This window comes from Protopterus annectens, chromosome 15.part0 (genome assembly GCF_019279795.1).
Source record: "Protopterus annectens isolate FY-2018-M chromosome 15.part0, PAN1.0, whole genome shotgun sequence".
Lineage (NCBI taxonomy): Eukaryota > Metazoa > Chordata > Ceratodontiformes > Protopteridae > Protopterus > Protopterus annectens.
The window spans coordinates 458,844,029-458,864,627 of NC_056749.1; the positions used below are offsets into that span (position 1 = coordinate 458,844,029).

At 43.1% G+C, this 20,599-nt stretch overlaps 1 protein-coding gene across 1 annotated transcript in view; it reads left to right on the top strand.

The window, feature by feature from the left end:
- Positions 1–20,599, top strand: part of LOC122789760 (heat shock factor protein 3-like) — a 1,295,435-nt gene that overhangs the window by 425,322 nt on the left and 849,514 nt on the right. The window contains exon 3 of the mRNA XM_044057197.1: positions 8,659–8,783. Coding sequence (XP_043913132.1) covers positions 8,659–8,783 — 125 coding nt within the window. The remainder of the gene's footprint in view (positions 1–8,658; positions 8,784–20,599) is intronic.

A 20,599-nucleotide genomic window follows, 5' to 3' on the forward strand; every position in this document is an offset into this window, starting at 1 on the left:
CTCCAGGGACAGATAGGCTACACTCAAAGCTCCCCTCTCTCACAGGTGAACAGAGAAACTTCCTTCTGTCCAAGTAATGTTTGGGCAACACAGAAACTTGTAACACAGCCCTGGATTCAGCAATAACCTGAAAACTGGACTATACTAGTTCAGAAAGGTGGGAAACAAGTATATATATATATATATATATATATATATATATATATATATATATATATATTTTTTTTTTTCATAAAATAAAGCAGATACAATCAAAACAACACTTTACCCAATTGACCAGTTAAAAAGCTTAAAACTGAGCCCTGTTCCAGCAGTCTTCAATCAGACAAGTTCTAGCTGCACAGTCCTGCCACTAGGGTACAGAGAAACCTTCTCCAAAAAAGACGGCCTGGATTAGTGCACAAGTTATGCAAACAAAGCTAGATCCAGCCGGCCTGAATCTAGTCTATGCTACAGCAAACAAGGCGTACCCATTTCAGAAAGAAACAGTTCAAGTAAGCATGCGCAATAAGCCTTTAACCAGAAATTCCCAGCTTAGAAGGGCAGAATCTAGCCTCTCCTCCCACAAGAGTGCAGTCCACAAACCTTCTTAATGTAAAATAACTGGCCTGAAGCCCAAGTGCTTAACCCAGAACTAATACACTTTTAGAATAACAGACACTGAGCCTTCAATCAGCAGTTCCCAACTTAGAAGGATGTACGCTACCTGTCCTGCCACTACAGTGCAAACCACAAACCTTCTTAATGTAAAACAACTGGTTTGAAGCCCAAGTGCTTAAACCAAGAGCCTTAGAATAACAGTTACAATTTAATTAGGCTACTAACAAGCAGTAATAAAGGCAGCAGAATAAATTCAATTGAGTACTTTTAAGAAGAGGCAAAAGCAAAATAAGGTGGTATATATATACGTAGGAAGAAACACAAATACAGTAAAGCAGATGAAGTGCAAATTTTTTTTTTGAGACGGAGGAAACAGAGCAGATTAAGTTACTATAGGGGAATGTCCTTCCCAAGTGCTCTCTCTGTACACCGCAGAGGAGATGGGACTGGTAGGAGTATCTGAAATCAAAATATGATCTCACTGTACTCAGCTGAGTGAGCAAATGAGATGGGTCCCGGAGGAGTGTGCAAAAACAGATTTACAGCAGGGGTGGGCAATTCCAAAGCCACCAAGATTAACACCACAACAGGAAACAGGGAGAAGGGGTGGGGAACTAACTGCAGAGAGTCAGAGACGCAATATTTGCTGAATCAAAGACACACAATATTTACTGACTCAAATCTTAAATAAGTGCAGAGAAAAGTATACTTCAGCTTGTGTCCAGTTGATATATGCAGACAAGTCTCAGTAGCCAGCAACTCAGATTTAAAATTACTAGAAATGTAACCAACACAGATTTTAATGCTAGCAGAAACCCCCAAGCTAACTAACACTAACAAAGGAATTTCAAAGCAGTCTAACAACTTTCAATGAGCCCAGATGGCTACACTTTTTCACACTTCAGGCAACTTACTGCAGAGAGACAGCGACATGATATTTACTTAATCAAAGACACAGTATTTACTGACTCAAATCTTAAATAAGTGCAGAGAAAAGTATACTTAACAATCAGCTTGTGTCCAGTTGATATATGCAGACAAGTCTCAGTAGCCAGCAACTCTGATTTAAAATGATTACTAGAAATGTAACCAACACAGATTTTAATGTTAGCAGAAACCCCCAAGCTAACTAACATTAACAAAAGAATTTCAAAGCAGTCTAACATGAGCCCAGATGGCTATCCTTTTTCACACTTCATGCAACTTAACTGCAGAGAGACTGAGACACAATATTTACTGAATCAAAGACACACAATATTTACTGACTCAAATCTTTAATAAGTGCAGAGAAAAGTATACTTAAATCAGCTTGTGTCCAGTTGATATATGCAGACAAGTCTCAGTAGCAAGCAACTCCGATTTAAAATGATTCTCCGATTTAAAGGTTTCATTCCTCCTTCCCTTCCCTCCAAGACATCCCCCAGCCTTATCTTTTAGAAATATATTGGAAGTTACACGGATTCTACATTTCAGTAGTAGTTATTATCTTTACTGTCCCTTCTCTATAATTCTTTAGACATAGGCAAGAAACTTGATCTGAGGATTTAGAGGTAGTGTAGTGTGTTATGGGAGGAGGGAGGAGCTTGATACTTGGATCTAAAGTGTGGAAAGTGCAGCCGAGTCAGATCCCATGATCGGATGCATAACCCATCAGTGAGCAAGAATGAAAATGGACAACACAGATACCATTGGTAAGTTATGGTAAGTACATAACTCTTACCTTCAGCTTCAGCTTTGACTGATAACATTACGGCTAAGCATCTTGATGTTCCCCTGGATAATTAAAATCTCTTTGATACTCCAGTGGCAGATTGATTTAAGACCTTACAGGGCTAATGCAATGTCATGAAGGACCTTAAACAGATTTTGTTTCTCCTATTCCTAAGATTCATAGGATTTATCCTTTATTGCCTTTGTTTGCAGACAGCCTCATTAGCCCTCCAAAGGTAAGAAAGTCCCTAGGCATGTTTTTTTCTGACAAACCAACTCGGATCCCTAGACCTGAAAAACCTTTCTGTCAGGGCATATCTACCTCCATCTGACAGTCTGCCTTCCCTTCTCAGTGCCAGGTTCCCTTGTCTCTCTGACTGTGTCTATCTCTTTCCCCCTCCCTGTTTGGCAACAGATTACTATAAACTCATTTGTCCCTTCAGTCATCCATCAAAGCTATTTCATAGTCTGGAAGTCTTTTCCCCCATTTTTCAACATTTCACAACCCCATTCAGATCAATTTCCCATTCCTCCGGGGTATTGCAGGGTTTACTAGATCACAGCGCAATTTTCTTTGTCCCAGAGGGGCACAGGGTTTTATTCAGTGTTATTTCTGGTTCCCAGAAAGAGGGGTCCTGGATGCCCATTTTAAACCTTTCTCTTTTTAGTACAAGATACCTACTTTCAATGTGCGTTCCCTCCAGACCTTGTTCTCCCTTTTGCTTTCTCAAGCCTTTCTATTTTCCCTGGATCTGAAGGATGCTTAACTTCATATTTCCATTCACCCTCAGGAAGTTTTTACAGTTCTTGTTTTGTTTTATTCATTTTCAATTCTCTGTATTGCACTTTAGACTTTCCACAAAACCTAGGGTATTCACCAAGTGCCTGGTTTCAGTAATAGCTTTCTGCAAGCTTCAAGGAGTACCAATTTGTTTCCTTATCTGGATGATCTGCACTTTCAGGACCCCTGCACTTTACCAGGCTCCTGTTGCACAGTCTGGTTTCACCGTCAGTCTCTAGAAGTCTGTCCTGCCCCCCTCTCACGGTCACATTTTTCTGAGATACAGGATTCAAACTGTTCCAATGCTGGCACCTCTGCTTGCTCCCAAGGTACTGTCTGTAATAACTTAATTTCTGTTTTTGCTTCCTTTGTCTTTCGTGCTTGTTGGGGACTTTGCGAGAGTTCTGAGGTTCATAGCCACAACTATCCCTATGCTTCCTTTTGCCAAACTTCATTTGAGAAAGTTTCATTGGTACCTGCAGTCGGTGTGGCTTCAGCATTGCCACCCACTCGAGTTTCCAGTTCATTGACACTTTCGTGTCTGAAGCTTGAGCTTCAGTGGTGGATTCAGTACATGTCTCTCGATCCAGGCATTTTTCTCCACCCTCCTGCTCCATCTCGGGAGCTCTTTGCAGATTCTTCAGATCGTGATGGGGGGCTGCTTCAGGCAGTCCATGGGTTCAGGGTGAATGGATCACATCAACATCAAATAAATGAGACACTTATCCTTGCTGTCCAGTTCTTTCATTCCCTTTGGTCTCCAGGCCCTTTAAGGGTCTATATAAACAAAATCACAGTCTTATGGTACATCAACATCAAGGGGGGCAAAAGGTCCTGTCTTTGCAGACTAGCCCTTCAGGCCTGGGATCAAGCTATTCAAATGCAGGTTTCTTTGCATGCAGTTTACAGTCCTTTAGAGCAAAACATGGTGGCAGACTCCCTGAGCAGGTTCAGGGCCCACTCTAATGAATGGATGCTTCCCAGAGAGTTGTTTCTGGACGTAGTTCATCGGTGGGGTATCCCTCAAATGGAATTATTTGTTTCCCCTCTGAACAGGTAGCATTCTTGCTGCTGTTCCAGAAACGCAAGTCCTCTGGCTTGGAGGGTGTGCCATGTCTTTTTCATGGAAGAGGGCGTTCCTCTATTTTTCCCCCTGTTTCTGTTCTTCCCAGAGTCCTGCACAAGATCAAACAGCAGGGCTCTACCAAAATCTTGTTGTTGACTCCCTTTTGGCGCTGACAGTACTATTTCTTCATTTGGCCAGGGTCAGTCATCACAAGTTACTTCACCAGATGGATCTTCTCACACAGGACAAGTAATTTCTCCTTTACCCTTATCTGTCCATTCTTCAGTTATCACTTTGGGCGATAGGATTTTAATCACCTTTTGACAGCATTTTTCTGAGGACATGCTTAAGATTGAGCAGGAGGCCAGGAAACCCAAGATTAGAAAATCGTGTGTACCCAAGTGGAAGTAATTTTCTGTTTGGTGTCTTAAACTTCACGAGGATCTCTTCTCAGTAGAATCCCTGTGATTCTCTTTTGTGTGAACTGCTCCATGCTGGCTTGGTATATTTCTTTGTTAAAGCTCACTTGTAAGCTGTATCTGTTTGTCTGCCTTTGACTCCATAGTTAGCCTCTTGTTTTGAGGCTGAACAATTCCTGAAAGGTATCCTCCACATCAAGCATTCAAGAAAGCCCATCCTTCCTGCTTGAGTCCTTAATTTTGTTCTTGAAAAAAAATGACCCAGGCTCCTTTTGAGCCTGCTGCTTCTATTTCTCTGCAACATTGCACCTGGAAGATTGTTTTATTAGTTGCCCTCACTTCCACCAAGAGAGTAACTGAACCATTAAGACTTGATGGGAGTTTCTCCTTTTTTGAATTTTCATAGGGACAGGGTGCCTCTCTGTATGAATCCTTCTTTTATGCCAAAGGTAATCAGTGAGTTGTCCCTTAATCAGACTTCCTAGCTTCCTTCCTTCTTCATAATCTGCTAGTGAGAAATGTCTACACACCTTGGATCTACATAAACATCTCCAGTGTTATCTAAATAAGACAAATGCTATACCTAAATCTAAGTGAGTCTTTTTGTTATTCCTTTTATGGCAAACCACTTTCTGCCTCAGTTCAGGGCCATTCTACCAAGGAAGTGGCCTACTCTTTGGGCCTTTCTTCAAGGATTTGGACACCAGTTCCATCTCTAAAGTTGCTACTTGGTCTTCTGTGCGCACCTTGCTAAACTTTGCTACTTGAATGTCATTTCCAGAACCAGGGGTGGTTTTGCCAAGGCTAACCTTTCTGGGTTTGTTGAGGGGTTCCTCCTTGCTTTCCTCCTCCTTCCATTCCGTACTCTCCTGTCTGTTACGAATAATGCTGCAGTGATTTGGAAGGACAGTAGTACAGTTGTGTAAAATTGTATTAGAAATGTAGATGCCCTTCCTTTCAGTGTTGCAGTATTCAGTCCCTCCCTCCTTTCTGCCCCCTTTTTTTCCTTTTTTCTTTTGGGAACATCTGCTTGGCCAAGGGGTCTTTGGCTTTGCTCCTAGGCAACTCCTTTTTCCCTGAATGTATGTGCTCGCCTTTCTACTGAGGTGGTTCTTGTTATCCTGGGGCACCTCAGTTCTGAGTATGGAGCATCTGTACATCACCTTTATGCCCTACGCTGACATGGAAAACGTATGTCTAATTTACAGTGCTGTTAAGAATGAAAGGCTTTGGTATACTGGCCAGGTGAAGGGTTGTCCTTGTCAGGAGATCCCATCTTTTATGAATACTGCAACAGTGAAGAGAAGGACATCTACAGTTATGTTAAGATTTTAGACAGCTGTAGTTTCTTTGTGCTTCACTGGTACAGTAATAACCTTTGGGATTTCCTGCCATGGAAACTGTTATTTGGCCTGATACCAGAGACTTGATCTGTTACTGCAGGCCAGGAGGACACTCTCCTATCCAATGTCAGGTTGTTGGATAAAAGGATCATTGATCAGAGCTGCTACCTCAGTTCTTTCTTGCCATCATAGCCCACACAGTCAGCATCACCAGTATGTCAGACTGTTCTAAGGCAGAGCTAAATCTTTGAAAGGTAAGTGCCCTATTGGGGAACTTATTGTGCTGTTGCTGTAAGATGTCTGTTAAATCTAAAGTTTGCCTAGAGTGTGTAAAGCAGCTCTCCCACAGGAACTTCCACACTGTCTGTCTGTTCTGCCTGTGCCCGGAGCATGGCATGCCCAGTTGTCTCCATTGTGCTTTCCTTAGTAACAGAGCCATTAAGCATAGGGCTGAGTCTTTACAAAATCACTTGGGGAAAAAAAAGAGAAAAAGACAGAGAGTTGATGGCCTTTATATGTCATGGGATTTGTTGTCCCAGCTGCTTATCCCCTCACAAAAGGAAGGAGAAGCAGCTGATAGTAGTAATGGAGTCTAGTAACAGCATTTCTGTTTCGGAGAGTTCCCCCTGGCTTGAGATTGTTGAGGAAGGAGAGAAACCTCTGCAGCCCCCTCCACTGACTGTGGCCAGCTGTACCAGAAACCCCCATGTTGTCATTCCCTCTATCTGCTCAGGCCAATACCACCAGAACATTGGATGGTACTGGAGCAGCTAGGCAGGTAACTTCTTCTGACTCCCACTTAAAAACTTCTTGTAGTAATCCAGCCCTAGTTATGGAAAAGAGATTGTTGCAGGCTATAGCCTCCTGACTGCATCCTACAGCAGCACCAGCACCTACCAGTGACACACCCAAGATTAGGCAAAAAACAGAAGGTGAGAAGGTAGCTGCTGTCTTCTTACCCCTACATTTGTTGCTTGGCCATCAGCCTCCTCAGCCCCGGCCTGTCTATAAGACCTTGTCAAGTTAGCTGAGGATCTGTTGGACTTTGAGATCCAGACAGCTGGGCTCTGCCAAAGAACCTGTACCAGGAATGTCTCTTGATAAAAGAAAAAGGGACCTTTCCACTCAGGAATCCTCAGTTCCTATGATTCTGATAAAAGAAGAGCTGGCATATATAGACCAGATTTTTACTGAGTCATATGTTATCTTTAGGTCAGAGGACACTGTTGCCTCACCCTCACTGCCTGAGGATCTGTATTTTGGGAAGACTCTGCATAAGATGAGTCTTTAAGCTGGAAGTTCAAGATCACGCTCAATCCAAGAAGAGGATCAGGAAGTTTCTTGGTCTACTTGAGCATAAACCCCTATTTATTCTTCCATTTTTAGAGGTAGTGTATGATGTTATAGAGGGCACAAATTTGCAGCCTGAGTCCTGAACATAGAAAACCTGATTGATTTTATAGAGTCTTGGACTTCCACAAACATCTGTACTGGAACCCTGCTGCATATCTTGAGGTGGTCTCCGCAGGGTCCAATGGAGCCTAAGTCGTCCTCTCTAAAAATCCCAAGGAGAGTAGAACACTTGACAGATCTAACAAGAAAATCTATACATCAGCTAACCCTCGTCATGAAAGTTTTAAATTATTAGTTTCATATGGTTAAATTCCAAGAATCTCTTCTGGACCATAAGTTGAGAGGATAGACGATAAAGTTATTCAAAAAGGGCTGTTTGGCTTATGCAACATTAGTTCTCAGTTGGCTGAACACTTTACAGCGTGGCTGTAAGTGTCAAGCAGGGCAGCAGCCACAGCATGATCATCAGGAGACCAGGCCTAGTTGAGAGAGCAGTCCTTGCCTGACCATATCAGAGCAGAGATTCTGGATGCTCCTTTAGACAAAGATTTTCTCTTTGGGCCTCAGGCAAAAAATGTTTTCAAAATTTTAGAGGAAAATGTTAAGACTATGCAGACTGTTAAGGACTTTCTGCAAGTACCTTTTCGTAGATTTAGTAGAAAATTTACTACTAATACTTTGTTCTTTCTTGCTTATCATGCCAAGTCCAAGAACATGAAAACCAGAAACGATAAACCAGGAATGTGTCAAGGTGGCCCAAGACCAGGTCTTTAGGTTCCCAACACCAGGGACCCAGTATGGAGCAGCTATGGCTCAGTCATCTCCCTGTAACCCCTCCCATCCCAACTCAGCCTCCCCTTCCCCCCACAATGTCCCTCTTTCTAAACAATTGGCTGGATATCACCCATGGCAGGTGTGTTCACAACATCATAATATCAGGATGTAAAATGCAGTTGTTCTTTCCTCCAAGGTTCAAGACATGCCATCTGTCCCAAAGGGGCAGCTTCAAGAGGCATATGTCCAGATTCTAGCTCTGTTAGAACGAGGCTTCATAGAATGTGTCCCCTTAAAAGAGGTAGGGACAGGTGTCTACTCCATGTTATTCCCTGTGCATATTTAGAAAAAAATCCCTGAATATTTTCATATGGTATTGACACTGTTTGTACTGAATAAACGTTTTAATAAGGAGCAGCAGTGTCCAGCGACGTTCTTTGTTTCATTTTGGCTTTATATCGTAAGCTGGACTTTGGTGCAGCACCTAACTTCTTTGTGCATGGTATTGGCTAGGAAGAATGATTTTAATTATTCTGTACATTTAAAAATTGTCATTTTTTGGATGCATAATAAATCTGGGATTAAATATCTTTTTTCTCCTTGTCTGTGCAGATGGATTTCGAAAAGTTGTTAGTTTAGAAGGTGGCCTAATAAGACATGCTGAGGATTTAATGGAATTTCACCACCCCTTTTTCATTCAAGGTGAAGAGAAATTGTTGGAGAACATCAAACGCAAGGTATAGCTGTCACTGTAGACCTTTAACTGTAGATGTTGTGGCATATACTGACTACCATTAATCCACTTCAGGCTGTGTGTGTTATTTATAATAGTTGTAGATTATACAGAAAAAAAAAATTGGGAAGAAGCCCTGCTTGCTAAAAATGTCTGTGTAGAAATTATCTAAGGAACTCGTGGTTATTCTCCTTTGGTGCTGTACTTTATTCTCAGGGAGGTTTTCTTCTGCAGCTCTGATTCAGGGTATTATTTTTGTACGTTATAACTTTTTTAATCTAGTTTTAGAATGATTGTGGAAACAAAGCTTGTGTATTTCTCTGCCCAATATACATGGAAGTTGTCAAGCTAAAATTTCGGACAGCATTGCTGCTTCAATATCATGTTTGATTCTTATTGTTTTTCCCTAATTATATATAGTACATTTTTCTAACTCTGGTTCTGTATGATTTACTTTTGAAGTTTGACTTTAATCCCATTTTTAGAGTAAAAGTGAACATGGAATCACAGTAGTGATGCTTTATTTGTTGTAGACATCTTTATACAGTTCTAACAACTTGCACAGCTCTAAGAAAGCAGCATAATGGTCACCAGTTAAAATGTTATTTCATATGAAACTGCATTCAAACAGATATTTGCTTCGCTCCTTGTACCTCTCTATATTCCTTTCACATTTATTTATGTATTGGCATTTGTTTACCGGGAAAGTCCACTGGGCCTAAATAACCCATTTTCAGTGGAGGCCCGGGGCAAAAAGCTCCACATTGGTAGTTAGTATAATAGTAAAAAGCATATAAAACAGTTAGTACTTATGAGCAGTAATCAGAACAGACCATAATATACAAAAGTAAAAAAAGTGTGCAAACACAGTATGTACAGATTTTATACAGTTAAAGTAATCTAGTTTCCCATTATAAAAAGAAATGGCAGTCATTTGGCAGTATTTACAAAGTGTTCTGTAAAAATAAGCAGCTCAATAGTGCAGGCTAGAATGGAGGTGTCACAGGTAATAAGGCAAAGATAAACAGTAAAGTAAAATATAAATTATTTGTTTTGAGTAGTAATAAAGGAGAGTTTTAAAAAAGGTGAAGATGTACGTCAGTGTGTGAATAACTCAAGTATAGGGAGTCAGATTATGGATGGATGAGATATGAGAGATCTGCTTTGCCACAGGGTAGAGAGGTATTGCCGCAGAGACTTTTTGAAGTAAGAGATTTTACTGAGAGTTCTGATAGCTAGTGGGAGGGATTTCCAAAGTTTGGCAATGGAGAAAGGAGTAAAGCATGTTATCAGCTGGGAGTTTAGGTTTGTCTACTTGCAAGAGGTGTTGATTTTCAGATCTAAGTGTATTTAGGTGGTAGTGGGTTAAGACGGAAGACAGAGCTCGGCAGTCTGAGGGTTTGTAGATGATTTTGTGTGCTGTGATTAGCTGTAGATAGGTTAAATAAAGTGGAAGTTCGACCTAGTTAAGTGATTTTAAACCTCCTCCTTCTCTCTCAGCTCCAAATCATGCACTCATTTCTTTACCCGCCATCTTTTTGTCCAGCCTTACACTCTATCATCTCCCACTATGCTTTTTCAAGAAACCTACACACACACACACACACACACACACACACACACACACACACACACACACACACACACACGTCCCAAACCATTTAAACTAACTCTAAAAGATTATTTCAACAGGAAATAGATCTGCCAATGCTCAAACCCTCCTTGAAAATTCTCTACTTCACTTCCCTAAGCAATGTATTCCTCTCTCTCATACTTGTACTGTATCCTGTTAAAAAAAATAATTTTTCTTTCATTTTTTTTTTTTTTTTCTTTCTTTGTTGTAGTCCTATGTTGCTCTTTTATACTAACTACTACTTTAAAAAAATGTTTTGGCAGTAATCTTGTTATTTTTAACATTTCTCTACATATATAATATTTGTATATGCTCTTACAGTCTGCTAGCTGATTGCCTTATTCCACTTGTATAATATCTGAAATAATGACTAATGTTATATGAATGTACTTAGAGCTTTTGTCCTCAGGCCTCTACTGAAAAAGGGTTTTGGCTCAGTCAGACATTCACGGTCAACAAATGTAAAATAAATAATAAATAAAATACATTTTTAGGGCAATGCAGTGATGGGAAGAGTATTTTGCATTGTTTGAAAACCTGGCTATCTTGTTGTAACATGACTTGAGCTTGTCTTTTAGACGGGAGTGGATATTGGTAAGGAGAAGAGCCCCAAATAGGAGAGAAGGTAGGAGGAAAGTTGAGGCTACTGTATGCTTAGTAGAACAGTTAAGATGGTATTTATGTCTGTAGAGAGTACCTAGTTTTTGATATTATTGTGGATGTGAAGGTCAAAAGACAGGTTTTCATCAGTAATAACTCCTAGTAATTTAGTGTGGAAGACCACCTCTATAGTAGTGTTATTTTGAGAATGAATGGTGTAGAGATGGTAGAGAGGTTTTTCTTGGGGGTAAATAATAACCAAATGTTAAGTTGTCTATCTCGCCTTCATTCTTGCTGGATGGGTTCGGAGCCGATCCTCGGCTCCGACTCGGCCACTCTAAAGGCTCGAGAGCTAGTTCCACCGTCTCGAGGCTCCCCTATATCCCACAATGCTAGGCGGTAACTCCTCAGATCTTGTATGCCGCTATAGAGATCGAGGTGCGTTCCTACCGGCTCAGGTTAGTTTTGAAAAGAAACTAGTTTTCTTAGCTTTTCCCCCCTTTTTAAGTTAGTTTTTCTAAATAGTTATATTGTGAAGTAGTTCCATCCCATTCCCTGTTAATTTCCCTCCTTTTCCAAAAACTCTCTAGAAATTTTTCCCTTGGGCCTTAGGCCCAGTCCCTCCCTTCCTAGTAGTGAGTGACTGTGTTTTGTAGGGATTTTATTTTCTAATCACTTCTAACTTAATTTAATTTAGTTTAATTTATTTCTAAGTGTAATCGGTGTGTGTGTGTTTGTGTGATTGCACTTTTCCCCTTAGACATGTCTAAGGAATCAAAGGTCTCAGGCTTTAAGAAGTGTGACTCGTGCTGTCAGAAGATGTCTCTGACAGATGGTCACACTTCTTGTGTGTACTGCCTGGGACCTTTGCACCTGCAGGACTCATGTGCTGTTTGCCATGGCTTCAGCCCTAGAGTCCTGCAGGAACGAAAAAATAAACTTATTTTAAGGGGCTTATTAGAGCCTGAGGGTTCCTCGACTCAGTCCTCGGGGAAACCCTCTAAGGCTTCCAGACCTTCGGCTCCAGCCTCTGAGCCGTCTTCTGGGGGTCCTAAGGCTATTCGAACATTGGCTCCGGCCGGAGCCGATGAACCTCGAACACATGCCCCTACGGTGTCCTCAGCTCCGGCCGGAGCCGAGGAAGACATAACTGAGTCGGCTCCGATCAAGTTGTCGGAACTGACATCTAGAAAAAGGTCCCGATCTCCATCTGTCGGCTCCGTTCATTCGGCTCCAGCATCACCTTTGCTGTCTGAACGGAGCTATAGATCCCACTCTTCTACGTCTTCCAGGTTATCGGACCATGACCTTCAGAGAGTAGTGAGTCGACTTCTTAAGTCCGAGGCACTAGCCCAGATGCTTTAAAGTCCGACTCAACAGTCGAGAACTATTCCCATCACTCAAAATGTTCCTCCTCTGACTCTTTGAGTTCGGAGCCGGGGCAGCTCGGACCCGAGACTGTGGTGGAGTCGGAACCGATACCTTTGTCTTCGGTTCTGTCTGCTCCGATGTCTTCATTGGAAGAATCTCGGCGCCGGACTTCCCTCGTCAGCTCCGAGGGGGCGAGTGGCATCGGGCCCTTGTCCGACCCTGCTCTCCCTCTCGGTGCTTCGGCGCTGGTGAGTTTGGCTCCGACATCGGCCTCGGAGCCATCACGGTCAGTGCCGGTGGAGGTTTTCAGTTTTTCGGAATGGAGACCTCCGGCTCTGCCTGACAGGGGTGCCTTTGAGGTCAATAGGAGCGTATTAGAACCAGGTTCAACTCCACAGTCGGCTCCTTCTGCCCCTCCCTCCATGGTGCCTCTGGTGATTTCTACTCACTCTCTCATCCCCGACCGTAGAGAGCCAGCTCTTCAAGTTTCCCCAGTGGGGATCTCCTCCTCTTCCGAGGCCTCTCCTGACCCGGTAGGAAAGCCCCCTAGGAAGAGTCAGTGCAAGAGGAAGCACATTGACTCCCCTGAGTCTGTCACCTCTGACACTGATTTAGAGGATTCTGAAGGTTCCCCTCGTTCCCCCTCTGAAGATGTCTCCTTTGCAGAAATCCTTGAAATCTTAAAACAGAGGGGGAATTGGCCAGCCCTCAACCCTTCAAAGGATGAATCAGTGTATCTTGAGGCGTTTGGCTCTCGCCGTTCCACCTCCTGGGTGTCCCCTCCCTTTGACCCCCTTATGCAAGTGGTGGCAAAGAAGGCTTGGGCGGCTCCTGATTCAGTGGAACCCACCCCCAGGAGACCATCAAAATTCATTACGGCCCCAAGGACAAAGAATTTTTAACCAAAGGCGTCTCTGTTGATGCTATGGTGGTGGCTGCGGCCACCAAGAAGGAGTTAGCTGATCCTTCAGTGCCTGTTCATCCTCCTAACAAGGAGTCTAGGTCGATGGACAGGTACGGGAAGCGGATGTTCTCGTCAGCGACCTTTACTATGAGATCGCTGAATTACCTGTGTCATTTTACTCGTCTTCAGAGGGATTTGCTCAAGGAAGCGAGTGAAATGTTGAAGGACCCAACAGCTGCGGGTTTTCAGGATAGAATGAACTCTCAGCTGGGAACCCTTAATTCTATAACTAACTCCTCCATGCGCCTCCTTTCATATGCGGATGGAGCAAGTAGAGTGGCAGGTACAGGTGTAGCCTTGCGTAGGCACGCCTGGATGCGGCTTTGTAACTTTGCGGATCCTTTCAAGGCGTCCTTCACTAATTCCCCCTTTGACGGATCATCCCTCTTTGGTCCTCAAGTGAAGGAAACCCTGACTAGGTGCGAGACTGATGGCAAAACTCTCTTTGCCGTCGGAGTCCGTTTTTCTACTCCTTCTAGACCTTACCCCAAAGGCCAGAAGGGAGGAAAGATGTGGTTCCGCAAACAATCTCAAGGAGATTTGCCTAACGCACAGAGTCGATTCCCCTCCTAGAGGCAGAGGGGGGAACAATAATGGTAGATGCCGTCCTAGAGGCAGAAGGGGCCCGCAGAATCAGGGCAGTCGAGAATCCTTTTCCGACAAGCCCTTTCAGCATCCCTGAGGTGTTGCCCGACTGTCCACTTTCGGAGGCAGTCGGGGGAAGATTGTCGCTGTACCCAGAAGCCTGGCTATCCCTAACTCACGACAAGTGGGTACAGTCTGTCATTTCCGATGGCTACAGAATCCCTTTCCTTTTTATTCCGAAGCAATCCAAAAAATCCCTTCCAGACGTTCCACCTAGTCAAAGGGAGCAAGCAGCATTAGAAATTTCAAAGCTGCTCGCAAAAAGAGCCATTCATCCAGTTCCAGCAGACCAAACAGGATCCGGAATCTACTCCAAATTCTTTTTGGTTCCAAAGAAAACAGAGGACTGGAGACCCATTCTGGATCTCAGCAACTTGAACAAGTTTGTCAAGAAAACAAAGTTCCGGATGGTCACGCTGCAGTCCATTCTACCCCTTTTGGGGCGGGACAACTGGATGTGCTCGATAGATCTCCAGGACGCGTACTATCACATCAGAATGAGTCAACGCTCCAGGAGGTTTCTCCGCTTCAGGCTGGGAACCAGTCATTTTCAATTCAGAGCCCTGCCCTTTGGTCTCACTACAGCCCCCCGAGTGTTTACCAAATGCATGGCAGTGGTAGCCTCTCATCTGAGACGACAAGGATTCCAGGTGTTTCCTTATTTAGACGACTGGCTCCTTACAGCCCCCACCAAGCATCTTTTACTTCTCACCAGAGACTACACCTTTCACACATGTCAGGCACTAGGCATTTCAATAAACTACGAAAAGTCTGTCTTGTCGCCTTGTCGTGTTATTACCTTCAAAGGCGCAAATCTAGACACAGTCAATATGTCAGCCAGACTCACAGAGCAGAGAATAGCAGACATACACAGACAGGTCTCTCTTGTCGTGCAGAGCAACAAAGTCAAAGCCAGACTGATCCTGAAAGTCTTAGGGATTATGGCGGCGGCCATCCCCCTTCTACCATTAGCTCGCTTCCATATGTGAATTTTACAATGGATGCTTTTCACACAATGGTCTTACCAAAGACTTCCAATGTCCCATCCTATTCGGATAACTCAATCGTGCAAGAATCATCTCTCTTGGTGGATCACATCTCCCCAGCTCCTCCTAGGGAGACCTTTTGTCCCTCCCCCTCCGGTTGCTACAGTGACAATGGACGCCTCCCTGATCGGGTGGGGGGGGGCATTACCAGGGCAGGACAGTCCAGGGCATGTGGCAACCGTTCGAGTGCCACTTGCACATAAACGTCCTAGAGATGAGAGCAGTGCTTCTAGCGTTGCAAGCTTTACAAGACTCTCTTCCCAAGGGAACTATAGCAATTCAGACAGACAACATGCCTGTAGTGTGGTACATCAACAAACAAGGCGGAACCAGATCTTACCCCCTATGTCGAGAGGCACTCAGACTGCGGCAATGGGCGATTTCTTCTCAGCGATTTCTGTTAGCAACGCACATCCCCGGGAAGTCCAATGTGATTGCAGACAAATTGAGCAGAGCTATTCTCATGCCTCACGAGTGGTCTCTGAAGAATTCAGTGTTGGAGAAAGTTTTTCGAAAGTGGGGCCGGCCTTGCTGCGACCTTTTCGCTACTCCCCAAAACAGCAAGTGCGACGATTTTTTCACCCTCTTTCCCCAACCAGGCCACCCCAGCAGAGATGTTCTAGTGCACGTTTGGCCCCGGGGACTTCTGTATGCTTTTCCTCCCTTCCCACTGATATCTCAGCTGATACAGAAAGCCATCGCTCAGGAAGCTTCCATGATCCTCATTGCCCCTTACTGGCCTCCACAGGTTTGGTTCCCATTTCTCCACCGTTATCTGTTGGAGCAACCTTGGCATCTGGACCCAGTTCCAGACCTCTTGACCCATCAGTCGGGTCAGTTGCACCACTCGCTTCCTTCTCTGAACCTCACAGCGTGGTTCCTCCAATTCCAACTTTAGCCAGGCTTCCTCTGATATCTCACTCAGTTAGAGATATCTTGATAGCCTCTCATAAATCTTCCACTCGGAAGATTTATCATAACAAGTGGAAGCGTTTTTTCCTATTGGGCAGTCAAAGAATATAGATCCTTTCACTGCTTCCATTCAATCAGTTCTAGACTTTCTAGCCGAACTTTTCCACTCAGGTTCGTCTCCGTCTACCATTAGAGTTCAATTGGCAGCAATTTCGAACTTTCATGTTGGAGTCTCGGAGTCCTCCATTATGTCTCACAAACTCTGCAAAGCCTTTTTAAAGGTAGTTTTTCTCCTCAAACCACCCATCAGAGATCCTCCTCCCCAATGGGATCTCAACTTGGTTCTGACGTCCTTAATTCTTTCCCCCTTTGAACCTGCGGCTTCATGTTCAATAAAGTTACTTTCTTGGAAAACACTCTTTTTGGTAGCTATCACTTCAGCTAGAAGAGTCTCTGAACTCCATGCTCTGTGTAGTCGACCCCCTTATCTTGTATTTCATAAGGATAGGGTGTCCTTACATACTAACCCGTCTTTTTTGCCCAAGGTAGCTTCACTGGCAAATTTGAACCAAACCATTGAGCTTCCTGTTTTCTTCCCTAATTATTCTAATAGGTCAGAACAAAAGTTACACTATTTAGATATTCATCGCCAACTTGGGTACTATTTGGACAGGACTGAACAATTCAGGAAATCTGACCAACTGTTTGTTTCTTATGCAGAAGGTAGAATGGGCCTTCCAGTTTCTAAAGTGTCTCTTTGTAGATGGCTTACTTCGTTGATTACCCTAGTGTATGAGATAAGACATCAACAGTTAGCATCCAAACCCAGGGCTCATTCAACTAGAGCTTTAACCACTTTTGTAGCTTTCCAAGATAGGCTGCCTATTGATTCTATTTGTTCTGCAGCTACTTGGGCTTCTCCCCATACCTTCATTTCTCATTATAAGTTGGACTTGGCCTCTAGAGACCGAGCCAACTTTGGTTCCACTGTACTCAAGAGTCTGTTCCGATAGGCCACCCGGGACAAGGTGCTAGGGACGCGGTCCCATCCAGCAAGAATGAAGGCGAGATAGACAACTTAACATTTAGAAGTTATGTACCTACCATAACGTTCCATGTTAGTTGTCTTCTTCTCGCCTTCTTTCTTGCGTCCCACCCTTCTTCCCCCTAGCCAGGACAGACCTAGAGGAGTTTTTCTTTGTTCCTTATGGAATTTTCTTGCTGGCCTTAGCTTTCAAACGAGATCTGAGGAGTTACCGCCTAGCATTGTGGGATATAGGGGAGCCTCGAGCCGGTGGAACTAGCTCTCGAGCTTTTAGAGTGCCCGAGTCGGAGCTGAGGATTGGCTCCGAACCCATCCAGCAAGAAAGAAGGCGAGAAGAAGACAACTAACATGGAGCGTTATGGTAGGTACATAACTTCTAATTTTGTTTTGTTTGGGTTTAGTGCCAGATGATGATTGGCCATCCAGATTTCAGTAGTGGTAAAGGGGTTTTGGCTTATCTGCAGTAGTTCTGTTGTTGTTTTAGCAGAGCAAATAATGGTTTAATCCTCTGCATATTTTACAACAGCTACGTTTTTAAGGTTGGTATGGAAGTCATTTATAAAAATGCTGAAGTGGAGGGGTCCTAAGATAGAGACTTGGGGGACACCCGTTTGGGGACTCAAGAAACGGAGAGAAAGAGTTGAGCCATTTTGTAAACTGCTGCCTACCTTTTAGATAGATGGTAAACCAGTTTAGAGTTTGGGGGGTGAGATACCCAGGGTGGTTAGTTTACTGAGGAGTAAGGGGTGAGACTGTATCAAATGCTTTTGAATGGTCAAGAAAGAGGGAGTATATAAATTTACCAGAGCTTCTAGCTTGATTGACTGTGTCCATAAAGGAAATGAGAGCAGTAGTAGTAATACTGTGGCCAGGCCTAAACCCATGTTGAGTAAGGGATAGGGATTAGTTTAGTTGTAGATAGTTTAGAAGTTGATAGTGAATACATTTTCCGAGGATTTTAAAGAGGGGGAAAGAATGGTAATGGGTCTGAAATTAGAGATGTGTTTTACCACCTTTATGGAGTGGAAGAATGTATGTTTTTTTTCTTAAGGTGTTCACATAGGACTCTTGAAGGGATCTGTTCAGAAGTATGCTGATGGGATAGGCAGTGGAGTTTGCTGACATTTGGAGTTATTCTGGAGGTAAGCTGCCAGGTTTCAGATTAAGGAGAAGTTTAGTTATGATGGAGATGGGAATAGGGGAGAAAGAAAAGGTGGATGGTTTAGAGGTTGTATATTGAGAGGGAGGTGAAGGTTGATGGTAGTTGGTGTTAGACCTTTGATGTTAGACTTGGTTTGGAGAAAGGTAGTGATGAGTTTGTCTATAGTGTCAATTAAATGTGAATTGAAGATGGTAATGATTTCACTTGCAGTTTCTCTGGGAATGGGCATGGGTTGTTTTTGCTAACAGGGTTAATTAGAGATGAAGTGGAGTGCCACAAGTTCTTTGGATTTTGTTTGTCATTGTTTTGAAGGTTTAGATAGTATTCTTTATCTTTTAGGATTAGGTATTTTGCTTGGTTACGTAGTTGTCTAAATTGTAGGAGATCGGTGGGATTCTTATGCTTTTGCCATTCTTTCCATTTTTTGTCTCTGGCAGACATGATTTGTTTGGTAGGTTTAGTGAGCCATGTGGAATGCTTAATTTTAACACTTTTTTTTGTCTGTTTAATTTTAACTCCTTTTTTTTGTCTAACTTTGGCTAGTTTGTTTAGGGTGGTTAGGATTGTGGTGTTTAAAGGGTTGTACTGTCTCATCCAGTGGCAGAACTTTTAGTATATTCCAGGTGATGTTTCTAAGGGTTTCATTGAGAGTTCTGGGGTTAAAGTTGCTTATGTGTCTAGATGGTTTCTATTGGTGTTAGGAGGGTATTGAACTGATTTTACGAATTTTATAGACTGGAAGATGGTCACTAATGCTGCAAGAAAGTGTTCCTGCTGATGCAGTTTTGTTTGGGTCAGAGATTAGTATCCCGTCTTGAGTTGAGCCACTGCATTTATTTTTTATTTAGTCTGGTTGTATCTATTATCAGCTTTGTGAAGTTGAAGAGATTGATATTGGGTATTGGAGAGTGTTCTAAGAGGTTTAGCCAGTTTATATTTACATCCCCTAGGATAATTGTCTCGTTACTTGCATCTGATGTCCAAGCAGCAGTATTTTTTAGAAGGGAAATATTGTTGCCTGGGAGGATATAGCTGGCTATGATACAGAGATGTTTAGGATTGTTCAGTTTGAGAAGTGATACAAGTATTTTGGCAGTAGAGAATTGAGGTATGGGCCTGGAGTTTGGAAAAATGGTGAAAGTGCTGGGAAAGATTATAGCTGTACCACCTCCTTTTTTACGGCGTCTATCAGCCCATAGACAGGAGTACACTTGGAGGAGGAATCCTGAATCTTTTATGTAGGGTTTCAGCCAAGTTTCAGTTGGAGCTAATATGTCTGGTTTATTCGGGGACAACCAGGCATGGAGTTCTGTTATTTTGTTTCTGATACTTTGAAGATTGATTTTTGTGAGATTTTAGCAGTTTATGTTATTGGGGCTGGTGGTGTTCAAAGGAGTAGATCCTGGGTTATGGCAGATATCTCTACATAGGAATATGTTAATTTTCTTAAACAGAGAGCTGAAAGGAGTGAGATTTCTTTTTATGTCACAGTAAATAGAGATGTGGTTGAGAGTACATTTCTGGGGAGAAAGTAGTTTTAGGTTGGTGTGTAACAGTATACCAAGTTTGTACAGGCTAGAGGATATATTTGGGTAGCTGGAAAGGGATGAAGATTGTATGGCATTCGTGGTTGTGGGTTTTTGAGGTGTAACCATTGGGTTTAAGGATGTTAGTAAAGATAGAAAACCTAGTGAAGGAGCAAGGGGACAGAGTAGAAAGATAGATGTATGAGTAGGCAACATTGTAACAGAGTGAGAAGCTGTGGGAAGCTGTTATTTGTTAGTGATTGTTTAGATGAATGAATAGGTTGTATAGGTAGGAGATGTAGTAGGTAAAGTGCTATGGGAATGCTAATTAGTTCTGAGGGTGTGTAAATTGAGTTACTGTTTTATTAAGGGATAGTGGTGTCATAAGGGTGTTAATTGTTACTGGATGGTAACCTGGGAAGAGTTACTTGATTGGATGATGGAGCAGGGGAGGAGCTAGATCAAAGAATAAATGTAATTGATCCAGGGGTGGGTGGGAAAGGGGGTAGGATAGGGGAGCGGAGTGAGCCTGAGCAAAACGATGGCGAGCAGAGCGGGCTGACCCAGGACGAGTAGAACTTGCACTAGAAACAATTGGTGAGACAGGTGAGTGAAAGTAGAGTGTAATGTTTCAGAGGGTGAAAGGGATGAGTATAAGTGCATTAAGGATGGCAGAAAGCATTTTAAGGGATAGAAATGCAGGATTGCTTTGCTAGAAAGGAGGAGGCTAGGCAGGGGCAAGGTGGAGAGAGAGCTTAAGAGTGGCAGGTAAAAAGATAAGTTGAATTATAAGAGCTACGTAGATAAATGGTTCATTAGAGTGGGTGCCTCTTCAGTCCAGAGGTACAGGAAAATGACCGAGCAGGGAAGCCAGAAACTAGAAGCAAAGTGGGAGGTGAGGAATAACAATAGAGCA